The sequence below is a fragment of the Thalassophryne amazonica genome, chromosome 3 (assembly GCF_902500255.1).
Source record: "Thalassophryne amazonica chromosome 3, fThaAma1.1, whole genome shotgun sequence".
Taxonomy (NCBI): Eukaryota; Metazoa; Chordata; class Actinopteri; order Batrachoidiformes; family Batrachoididae; genus Thalassophryne; species Thalassophryne amazonica.
This window is the reverse complement of record NC_047105.1, coordinates 45,114,680-45,127,105: the sequence shown is the minus strand read 5'-3', so window position 1 is coordinate 45,127,105 and position 12,426 is coordinate 45,114,680. Positions and strand designations below refer to the sequence as shown.

Sequence of the window (12,426 nt, the reverse complement as noted above, 5' to 3'; positions counted from 1 at the left end):
AGGTGGCTCGGGCATCTTTTCCAGATGCCCCCTGGACGCCTCGCTGGAGAGGTGTTCCGGGCACGTCCCACTGGGAGGAGGCCCCGGGGAAGACCCAGGACATGCTGGAGGGACTACATCTCTCGGCTGGCTTGGGAACGCCTTGGGGTTCCCCCGGAGGAGCTGGGGGAGGTGTGTGTGGATCGGGAGGTCTGGGCGGCTTTGCTTGAGCTGCTGCCCCCGTGACCCGACTCCGGATAAAGCGGAAGAAAATGGATGGATGGATAGATGACTGAGGGAAGAGTGGTTGAACAATAGAATAATCATTCGGACATGGCGAGGAGAGACGATGTTGCTGGACTCGAAGACGTGCCGTCACTTCGTGGAAATTCGGCTCATGCAGTGAATAAATTGTGGAGGACACGTGGGCTAATTTCTGACAAGTTATTTCCTTTGATGACATCAGTGATGGTAAAACCTGATAAGCAAATTCGACATGCTGGACATCTGAAAGGCTGTTTGACCTTTTTACCGTTTGACCTCTCTTATCTCTTGTGTCTTCCTCTTTATGTTCTGTTCTGCTGAGCGTGACCTCTGCTACTCTCCAGACCACGTTATGGTTCACTCAGGTCAATTTACCTTTCCTCTGTGCTGAAAAGCTTATCTTGTTTTTACTCTTGGCCTGACTGCCGAGCCTCTGGGCGTGCTGACATTCTTTTGCCTGTCTTCCACAACTCGGGCACAGAGACCCACTCACACCTGCAGACACCTGTGCTTTTGTCCTGCCTTCTGCTCCCCCCCCCCCCCCCCCCCCCCCCCCCAAACACACACACACACACACACACACACACACATACGTCTGCACCCCTGCCTGTGGGCACGCTATTGTTCCACCTGACCATTCAGTTACGACCAGATAATACCATGAAAAAGAGACTTGCACCACTACAATGAAAATTAAATGAAACAGAGGATAGATGTGCTCAGCTTTAATTTGAGGAGTTCAACAAAAAAATACCACACTGACCATTTAGGAATAATGGACACTTTTTTTTTTTTTAGATTAGATTAGCTAGAACTTTATTAATCCCTTGGGAAGACTCCCTCAGGAAAATTGAGGTTCCAGCAGCATTGCATAGCAGCACACAGGGTGAGAAGCACACAGAGTATCGAAAGTTAAAAAAGAAACACAGTTTGCAAATATAAATAAAATACACAATATAAATACCAGACATACTGATCAGCACTGGTTTACTGGCTACTATTGTTCCTCTCATTCCCGAACTCTGTCTTCCTGTTGCTCCTCCTCCCCCAGAGTGAGGAGTTGTACAGTCTGATGACCTGAGGGACAAAGACAAGTCAGGATATGGATACATGAATATTTCCAAGTCACATGTTTTGGACTTCATTTGCATCCATCATGAAGAAATACACAGTCCCTGGATAAAGCAGCTCTCAAAAACGTAGAGACTGTACATAAAGGAGAATAGTGAGGGAAGCCACCAAGACGTTATGACAAGTTGGAAGGATGATCAGCTTCTGTGGCTGGGATTGGAGAAACTGTGCATAGCAGTGCATAACTTTTTATCTGTTGCATCATCAGTTCTACTTTATGGTGAAGTGGAGCACAGGAGGATTTTACAAAAACATAGATCAAATCTAGGTGCGTGCATTCAGTACCTGAAATGGAATGCTTTCTTTTTAATAACTTTTAATTTTTTTATCTTCCATTCTACCATGAAACTGTTTGGTTGTGTTATTGCACTTTTCTCAGTTTCTCCAGTCACAAGGTCTTGGGTGTCTTGGTGGCTTCCCTCATTATTTTTCTTCTTGCACAGTAACTCAGTTTCTGAGAACTGCCTATTCCAGACAGATTCATACTATACAATACCACACTGTTAGTATGTTAGTATTTCTGTAAATGAAATCCAAGCCTTGACTTTTAAAGTTCATATGTCCCCTGACTTGTCTCAAGAAAACTGGTTATAAAAGTGATGATTTAATCTTTATGCTTTGAATTATATTAGTCTGCCCAATGACTTATGGCCTCTAAAAATGGAAGGACTTTGCATCAAAGTGACTGTAATTATGTAATAAATTGTTAACTTGATATTTTCATTGTACCCTTTGTATTAAAAATGACAGTTGCACTACAAACTATATATGTATGTGTTATATATATACATACATATTCTATTTCTACCTCATTTTCTTATGTCTTGTACTGTTACAAGTATTATTATTATTGCTTATCCTTGCACATGCTGTTTGATGAACATTTTCCTCTACTTGCACCCAGCTTGTGTGTGTTTTTAAGAGCTGATGTTACATGTGAATTTCTCCTCTGTGAGATCAATAAAAAAAGTTTATCTTATCTTTTATCAAACATATCTTGACTGTTTAATTTGAAATCTGTTGTGGTGGTACAGAGGCAAAATGTCAAACATGGTGTCACTATCCAAAGACTCACGGACCAGACTGTGTGCTCACTGTAGAGTCTTCTATTCTATTCTATTCTATTCTATTCTATTCTATTCTATTCTATTCTATTCTAAAAACTTGCACTGAAAGGTCTGTACATCTACATGCCTTTGCACAGCCCCATTCCACTAAGTTATATTTATTTGACAGTGAACATAGTTTTGTCTATTTTTTTTTGTCTATTTTGTATATTTTTTTCCTTTTGTTTTCATTGTTGTTTATGCACCAATGACACCAGATCAAATCCCTTGTATGTGAGAACTTACTTGGCAATAAATTTGATTCTGATTCTTACTTTTCAAGCTCCCTGCTATAATTAATTCAAGGTTAGCTTGGGTTACGCGTCTATATTTTAAGATAGTTCATGTTCATTTTTTGTGACTGTTTTAATCCTGCTCTCAGTTCTCTGAATTCCGTGTTCAGAGCGTCAGCTGGCATAGGCTGGTAAACATATGGAACAGATTGTCCAGATTCTGGTTTTGACCATATGTGTCACGGCTTGTTTTTTTGTTAATATATATATATTTATTTATATTACTTTTTACTGCTTTATTTGAAGCAATGTTTAATGTTTCCTGGCTTTCTAAATAAAAGAAGTAAAAATAAAGTTAAGGATCTGTCACTACCACTGTGGAGGGAGTGTGTTTAAAAAGGCAGAAAATACCAGTAGCAGCGGAGGTTTTAAAAGCCACTGACCATCATCTTAACCCCCATCCTCACTTGCTGGCCTGACACGCCCTGCCCACACCCGTTTCTCTGTTTGCCTTTTATGTTGTGGACTCGACCATACGCCCACTTCAGACCACCATAAACATGTCGGTTCCTGATGACAGAGCTGGCCCCGGGACATTTTATATAAATTGACCTCAACTACAGCTCATTAGAAGCCTTAAATTGGAACCATGCAGCCTGGGAAGTGTAAATGCTGCAACGGGAGAGTTCATAGCCCAGGTCTATTCTTTGCTTCTCCAGTAAAAATTTTGAAAAGCATTCTATTCCTTTGCATTTTTCTTTGACAAAAGATTTAATTATGCATTATTTTCTGGACTGCAGGAAAAAATTCTCTGTAAATGCTTTATTGCCTATAATTATTGGCTGTTAAACAATTATAATCTGCACCGCAGTTGCAGCCTGTCGGTCATCCTCCCTCAGACGTGGCCAGCCTCCCTGCCACAAATATATGCTCAATTAGTAATTTATTCTCTTTGGTTCTTTCTACACCATCCACTGGAGTCTTGATTCAGTTTTAAATGCGGCTGTTATTAGTGTGCGGTAATCAGAGCAGCTGAATGACAAATGAGGCAGAACGGCCTGTGAGAGCCGCCTGTCCTGACCCACGAACGGATTAAACAAAGAAAATGCAGTAAAGTCCCAAAATTTGCAAATGTGATAAGACTCTGGGCAGCACAGTGGCTTAGTGGTTAGGACTGTTGCCTCGCAGCAAGAAGGTCATGGGATCGATTCCCACATGTGGCCTTTCTGAGTGGAGTGTGCATGTTCTCCCCGTGTTTGTGTGAGTTCTGTCCTGGTGCTCCGGCTTCCTCCCACATCCAAAGACACGCAGGTTAGGTGGATTGGGAACGTTAAATTGTGCGTGCAGGTGTGAATGTGTTTGTTGTGGCCCTGTGACAGACTGGCATCCTGTCCAGGGTGTACCTCGCCTCACGCCTATGACTGCTAGGATCACCCCCCCGTGACTCTAGTAAGTGGTTGAAGATGAGTGAGTGACAAAATATTTACAGGTGATCAGCTCAGCTTCACTTCCTTCTCCTTGCATTAATCGTGGCTCTTTGTTTGGGCGCCTCCATCAGCAAACAGCTCAACCAGCAGCCCCGTCCTAATCCGCCCTCCTGTACCGGTTCTGTCAGAGCATCGTTCTCAGTAATTACCCCTCTCCAGCCTGAGAGTGGAGTAATTGTCTTGAGTGTAACTCCAGTGGCTGTCTGAAAGGCGGTCATTGTGCAGAGTTCAGACTTCACTTGAGTGGATGCCTTTGTTTGCGCTACAGAAGATAATGAAAGTATTTGGTTGGCCATCAGGTAGAAATAAAAGAGGAGTGAGAAGAGGTGGAGGAGCAGGCTGTTCTCATTCTGTGCTTGTAGTTAAACGTATGAAAAGAAATTCACAACAATTCCTATACACTGTTAAACCGAACACTCCATTTTAATGCAATAATTAAGTTAATGTAACTCAAACTCTGAAAAAAGTTATAGTCACTCATTTCCATTAATTAAACTAACTCAAAAATGAATTGTTGTCTTAACAACTCAGTTCCTTTAAGTACATTTAAAGTTTTGTGGAATTTAAGTGTTGTTAATGTATTTCAAGTGCATTACATTCACTCATTTTAATTGAGTTTATGTAACAGAGGCCAGCAGGTGTCGCTGTGCAGATGTAGTTCGTAAACCTCACTCCCAACAGCTCAAAAGAATTTTCTGGTTAAAGAGTCCGGCTTCCATGCCGGAGATCGTGAGTTTGCGTCCCGAGGGGAGCGAATGGACAGAGTCATAACAACACAATGCAGAGTCAACAAGTAAACCAAAGAATGCATCAAAAAATCTCATCCAAAATGTAATGCAAACTTTTTAGGCAGAAATTTATTTGTCACTTTTTTATTGAAAAACATAAACTAGATTTACATAAGTTTAATTAACTATAAATTGTTAAGTTACGAAAACTTTAACAACTAAATTTTTGAAAATTATTTTATTTAAGTTGGCAAACTCAAATGGTTTAAGGCAATCGGTTTCCTCAAATGGTTTGAGTTCAACTAACCCAGGAAGCTGTGATCACATGACCTGTCGACTGCAAAGTGTGATTTTTTTATTCTAACCCAAACTCTAACACTAATCATCAGCCCCCTTTGAGATTAAAAATAATAAAAAAATGAATTTCTTATTTGATTTTTCATTTATTATTTGGTTTATTCCTTCTTACCAAGCCCTAATCCTAACCGTATCTCTAGGTTCTGCACTACAGAGGATTGGACATGGGTATTTGTAGGATTATGCACAAAATATCGTGCATAACTTTTCATTAGATATACTATCTACTTCATAAGAGTACATTCACAGGAGTGGACATCATGTTCACAGATCAAATGCTGTCCTTTTTTACCCTTTGCAACTTGAAGTCCAAATGTTTACCTACAAACACTGCTTGTCATTCCACGTTCTTGAAAAACTGTGTGCAAGAATAACACTATTAACGAATAACACTTTTGAAATTTCTTTACTCTTGAAAGCACCAAAATTCTCAAGATTTCATGCTGTCACTTTTACGGCTTCTATATTTTTTTAATGAGGTTTCATGCTTCATCTCTATTTACAGGATTGTATATACTCACCACCCCCCACCCAAAAAAAAAAAACAAAAAAAAAACCACAGAAAAACAAATTGGCAAACTCTAGTGTGTTGCAAAACTATCAACAACAAATCAAGATCTCACAAATTTTTTTCATTTAAATGATGCAACATAGACATCTTTTCATAGTGAGAAATTACAGACATCTAAAAATACAGAAAATACCTTAAAAGTAGAAAAATAACACAACTAGAAATATCTATATGTTGTTGAAAATCTAAGAACAAATCAGGAAAGCTCCTTAATGTAACTTCACCAGGTACGTAGAAAGCTTCACAATTACAAGATGACAGAAGTAGTTTACACACTCATCTAAATTCAAGATGTATAAATAAATCTTCAAAAATATAGCCCAAACTCCCCGATATAACTAATAAATAGAAAAAAAAGTCTTAATTTAATGCATTTATTTATTTTTTGGCCAGCTTCAACTATCTTACATATTGTTCAGGAATTGTATTTCCTGCTGGATGCAAGATAATCTTCCATGTGTATAATTTAAGGCATAAATTAGATTATTTTTGTAAATATGAAATTAAATTAGACACAGAGTTAAACAGCAAACAAATGTCAACGCTAAACTTTTGCATAAAAAAAAAAAGTCTTTGGCAACAAGAAGCAGTAAGTAAGACTGTCCATTGATTGTTTCAAGAATAATGAATAAGTATCAAAGTACAGCTGTAAATCAGATTTTTCTCGAGGCATGCGATGCTCCATCAACTCCATCATCCTAACCATAAGTCTCGTTGTAAAACAAGTTTCCTTTTGCGGCTTCAGAGCTCTTTTCCTTCTGCTTTTGCAGATTAAATTTCCCCAGTGGTTTGTCTCATTTGAAAGGCAGAAAATGTGTGCAAGCTACAATACGTGTACATGAGCGTGTTTACTCGGATGTCTGTGCAGACATACATGTGCGCCTGCATTTATATATGCTTGCACATTTGCTAACAGTTATTTCTCTTCATGTGTTGGTCCACATGTGCTCGTGCGTGTGTGATATATGCATGGGTACATGTACCTGTGTGCTTGCATGCATTTCTGTATTCATTTATGTTTACAGGCTTCTACTCATATTCGTGAGCATGTGTGTGGTCTAGAGGAAAGTGAAGCCATTGCTATCTGCAATATGCTTGGTCATCTCAAATCGGATCAAATATTGTCTCAGAATTTGTTTCTCTTGTGACAAGATAGCATCTTTTATGGTGAAAAGAAAAGGCTCCAAATGTTTTTGAATAGCATTCTATAAAACACTGTGTGAAGATCTTCAGATCTCTAACAGTCCACTGCTGTTCTCCACTCCATTAGCGGCACCAGTCTTCTCATTTCCATTGGTGATGGGGTCGGCGACAGGATTAGTCGGGACAGCGCTGGTGTTCAGATCTGCGGCCTCTTCGTTCCTAGGATCTGTGTCTCCATCCACGCCCACGCCTTTCCCCTGTACTGCAGAATCTGCGTGGGTCTTCTGATGCTTGGAGAGGTGGTCGCTGCGCGTGAAACGCTTGTTGCACAGTAGACAAGTGAACTTCTTCTCCCGCGTGTGGGTGCGCACATGTCTCTCCAGTTCATCGGAGCGGGTGAAACGCTTTCCGCAGAACAGCCAGTTGCAAACAAATGGCCGCTCACCAGTGTGCCAGCGAAGGTGGGCTTTGAGGTGGGAAGCCTTGCCGTAGACCTTCCCACAGCCTGGAATGTGGCAGCTGTGGACTGGTTTCTTCCTCAGGGAAGCAGCTGAGGCGCCCAGCCTCTCCAGCTCCTGGCAGTTGGGGCAATCGCATGAAGACCTAGTGGGTGTAGCCCCTCCACTGTAGCCTCCTGAGCTCCTAGGAGGCTTAAGGCCCATGGGGCTTTCCATCAGCCCTGCATTTGGCACAGGTTTGGGCTTGTACATGTCCTGGGGCAGCATGTGCTGGGAGGGCTGGAGGAGGTGTGAGGAGGAACTCAGTCCCACAGAAGGGTAAGGAGCTGGGTTGAGGGGTGTAAAATCGGTACTGTAGCTGGGTAACTGTGGACTAAGAGAAGCCTGAGGTGCTACAGGCTGCAGGGAGGCCTGGAGGCCTCCGTCTGCCTGGGGCTGGGTTGCTGACAGCCAGTTGGAGTTGGGATGGACATCCCACCAGGTGGACGTGGCATTAGCTGGGGCAGTAGTGATGCCAGGGTGGATCCCGGCCTTGTACCAGGAGCCATAAGGATGTGTCATGTCCAGTGAGGTGTAGACACTCGTGAGGCAGTCTGCCGTAGCGTGGGTCTTGGATACTAAAAGAGACGGGTCCTGGGAGACAGAGGTCTGGAAGGAGTGGGAGAAAGGGTTATATTCTGTCGCGTAGCCTCCAGCTGAAGGAGGAGGGCTTCCTGTGGGGGTAAGCAGCCCGCCACCACCACCACCTCCTCCTCCTCCTCCAGCTGTAGTGAAGGAGCCAGTGTAGGAGTCCGCCAGGCCACTGTCTGCGGTCCGAACGTTCTTCACTGCCTGAAGGTCAGAGGTCATGGTGTAGGGCTTCTTCACTGGAGTGGTGCTGCTCGTCTTACCAGGGGTAGCAGAATCTCTGACGGGACTATTGCTGCCAAACTTGTTACAGGTAGCAGTTAACATAGCCAGGGGACTGGAGCCATAGCGTGCGTCTTCCTGGAGACAAGAAAGAAAATGAGACGTCTGCCTGCAGGAAATGGCTGCTTGCTGCTGCAGCTTCTGTCAGTGTCAACTCCAATAAAAACCTGATGCCTGACTCCCACCACTACATTTTCCTGCACACTTTTCAAATTGGTCAGGGCCATTTTAAACACAACATGTTTGTGTTTGTCAAAGTTTTAGTCTTTTTTCCCCCTGAGAGGCTATTCGTAATTCTGGCTAGATGTTTTGCTTTAAAGGTTCTTCTCTTCCCACAGTTATTGTGTAAAAGAACACTTGTCCTTCATACATCCAGAACAAAGGAGATGTAGATGTCTTGTTTATTTCTCCAGTGTATTGCCATTTTCCCCAGAAATTTATATTATTTGGAGAAATATTCAGTATAAAATATCTGTATGTCTGCACAAAAAGCTTCCTTTAGAAAGGTTTGAAAGACTATTTAAGTTTTCCTCAAATAAAGGCAGCATGTAGGCAGTTCCAAAACAGAAGGTTCACAGTTCCCCATTCTCCATGCTCATCTGGAGTTGCGTCAGTAAAGACATCTGGTGTAAAACTTGTGTCAAATCAACATCCAGATTCATATCTGGTCCACTATGGCAATCCTGACCAAAAACACATGATTTTTCCGTATATTATGACTCTAACGCCATATTTGTTAACATCTATCTATCTATCTATCTATCTATCTATCTATCTATCTATCTATCTATCTATCTATCTATCTATCTATCTATCTATCTATCTATCTATCTATCTATCTATCTATCTATCTATCTATCTATGTGTTATATCTATCCATCCATCCATTTTCTCAACCCACTTATTCCAGTTAAGGGTCATGGGGGGGCTGGAGCCTAACCCAGTGGTCACTGGGCGAGAAGCAGGATATGAAACTGTATTTCGTAATTGATCTGTCGTGATCTTTTAAAGCTTAAACTTAAATTTTGTAATAGAATTTAAATATTTTTTGCCATATAGGAAAACTACAGCTTATTTAAGCCGAAACCATTTCTTTGTGTATTTGTGAAATCAGATCATTCACATAATGCAAAGGAACTCCTCAGACAGAGGTGAGTGTTATCGCTTTCACAACAATCACATAAGGTCATCTTGGTCCATCCTCTTGATTTCTCTTTTGCGTGTATTTTTCTGCTAATACAGCTCACATTCTTGCATTTATCCATTACTACAGAACTTTTTACAAACTCTTCTTTTATTATTTTGTATTTGCTCTTGGTATATGAACTAAACTAGGGAAAAACCCAATGGAAGGCTCATGCAAAGGTGAGACTAAAACCCGTGTTTAAAAATTTCATCCTTTGTTTGCTACAAAAAGTGACCTATACGGCTGACACGTATGAGCTCTGTTTGTCTGGCCACATGACAACGCTAAAAATACGCCATGAAATAAATACCTCAAAGCAAAACAACAGGCAAACTTTCCGGGAAACTTCACAATGAACTATAGCTGGAATGTCAGAAGCCTCATAAAATTTAAGTTTGCATGGAGGAAAAAGAAGAAGAACAATCAAACCCACAATTCCATTCCCTACCTCCAGAATAGATGCGGCCATCCCTGAGAAACTAAATCCTGTGGAAGCTGAGGGGAGTGGGAGAAGCACAGCTCTCTGTCCCGGGACAGTTTGGGAAGAAGTTGGGCACTAACGCGGGGAAGTGTTTTGAGGCCCCGGGACCCGCCCCCTAATTACAGGCTGTGGGCTCTTTGAAGACTAAGATGCAATAAAAACTGAGAGATGGAGGAAAATGGACGGAGATTGGTGGATAAAAGAGGACATCCCACCTCCCTAAACTGAGAGTGTCGAATCGCTTTTCAGAGTAAATGCATGAATGGGCTACTCATCAATCACCAGGAGGACATTATTTCAGTTTTGCTGGTGTTATTTTTTCCACTGGGATTATACAGTCTACACTTATTATCATCTCAAAGGAAATTTTGTGGCCTTTCTCTATAGATTACTGATAAAGTGCATTCAATTATCAGAGCTACACTGTTAATAAGTTAGAAAAAACTAAAGATCTTTCCCGGTTTCCTCTGAGAGAGGAAAAATAACAAAGAACATGTAGCCCCAGCTATATGCCACATAAATCAAAAAATTAAGCTGACCAAGTCTGTGGTTTCCATTTGAGATTTTATTATTCTGGTTTCAACCCGCTTTCTGTTTCCAATATTCTTAAACGCATTTAACTGCCTTTTTCGACATTAACTGTGATGGTTAAAGAGACTGAACTGCAGAGACAAGCACAGAAGAAAAGGATCAGGTCATTAAATAAAATAAAGAAGAGATTATCACATCAAATAAAATGAAATCAGACAGCAGATTCATGAGGAAAACTTGCAGGATTGTTTCCTCAAGTGAGACTGTTGATTAAACAGAAAATAAAATTAAGAATGAAAGCTCAGAAAATGCAAAATAAAGACATCATGATATTTGAAAATTGCCCAAATATCTCGTGTCACTGTTAATGTGAATCTGGAAAAAATATCTTTCAGAGGAAAAGAAAATATATACAGCGTTTTCTGACTTGCCTACTCAAAGTATCACTGTAGTGGCGCCTTTTTCTATTAATGACAGATGCTACTGTAAATTATTTATTTGTCTCATCATTTTAAAAATTTGACAGGACTCGTAATTTTTCTGATTTCATTTAATGATTCACTTAATTAAACATTTGCAGTGTTTGCATTACTTAAATTGACATATTTCATCGCAGTGGAAAGTATTCAATAAATGCACATTATTATTAGTCATAAAATCATCTATCTATTTACTTTTCTTCATAAACTTCAACATCACACTATATGGCAGAGCATAATTTTTTTCTTTTTCTAAAATTAAATGATCTTATGAGTAAGAGTTCTGGAAAAGCTTAAGTAGTGTAAATACCATGCTGGTTTGAGACTTTAAATTTGTTATTTAAAGCGCTAACAAAGGTCCTCAGTTATCCATGTAATAGATATGTAAAAGTTTAATCTACAGCAGCTGCACTTGTTAGTCTTATAGATGGGTCACCACTCATCCCAGCAGCTTTTTCACTTGAAAGTCACTCCTATAGTTGCTGTAGAATAAACATTTAGATATTTGAAGTAATGCTTTTAAATTGTCTTTAATGGGAATTGTGAGATACACTTGCAAAGAAAAGTGTATCAAAAAATATTTTAAATAAAACTTCATTGGATTTCAGGCAGAATTTTCATCAGACTGATTTATTTACTGGCAAAAACTAAACTAAACTAAAATAAAAAAGTTAAACTTGACCTTTTGTCTCGACAAGCAAGACTCTCAGAGTCTTTCTGTGGGCGTCATTTTTCTGAAGGAGAGCACAGAAGATTAAAATTGTTGTCAAAAATAAACATATAATTTCTGTCCTTATTTTCTCCTCAATTACAGGGCATGGTCAGAGCTGGGCTTGTCGCTCTGGAGAGTCTGGCCCTCACATGAACACACCAGCTATATTTGGCAGTCTGATCTCCAACTGACCTTCATCGCTTTATTTTCTTATTTTAGACGGGTGTGAGCAGAAGAACAAAGGTTACATGCAAAGGTTTTCACTCTCTTACGCTCCAACATGGCTGTGCTTGTCGTCTTACGAAGTTTTCCTCAAAGAACAAAAAGTAACAAAAAAGGCAAAAGTAATACACAGTAATGGCATATGACAGGGTCCCTCAGGGTATCCTGTGCAAGTGTGTGTGTGTGTGTGTGTGGTGGGGGGGGTGGGGGGGGGGGGATATGGGGTACTGGATTCACTGCAACATGCAATCCGGTCTCTATATGACCAAAGTAGGAGCTGTGTCCGCATTCTTGACATTACATCAGACCTGTTTCCGGTGGGTGTTGGACTCCACCAGGGCTGCCCCTTGTCAACAATCCTGTTTGTGATGTTCATGGACAGGATTTCAAGGTGCAGTCAGGGATCGGAGGGTGTCCAGTTTGGTGACTTCAGAGTTGCATCTCTGCTT

The 12,426-nt window shown here is 40.7% G+C and overlaps 1 protein-coding gene across 1 annotated transcript; it reads right to left on the bottom strand.

Moving 5' to 3' along the window:
- Positions 1-6,270: 6,270 nt before the first annotated feature.
- sp7 (Sp7 transcription factor) lies at positions 6,271-10,076 on the bottom strand. The gene is made up of 2 exons (XM_034166150.1): positions 10,001-10,076; positions 6,271-8,444 (listed from the first exon to the last, which is right to left on the bottom strand). The coding sequence occupies exons 1-2, from the start codon at positions 10,019-10,021 to the stop codon at positions 7,086-7,088; spliced, it is 1,380 nt and encodes a 459-aa protein (XP_034022041.1). The 5' UTR covers positions 10,022-10,076; the 3' UTR covers positions 6,271-7,085.
- Between the last annotated feature and the right edge of the window lie 2,350 nt (positions 10,077-12,426).

Excerpts from the sequence above, each read along its gene's own strand:
- sp7 (XM_034166150.1), bottom strand. The coding sequence starts at position 10,021 with ATGGCCGCATCTATTCTGGAG. Across the intron at positions 8,445-10,000 it reads TGGCCGCATCTATTCTGGAG|GAAGACGCACGCTATGGCTC; the intron begins GTAGGGAATGGA and ends TCTTGTCTCCAG.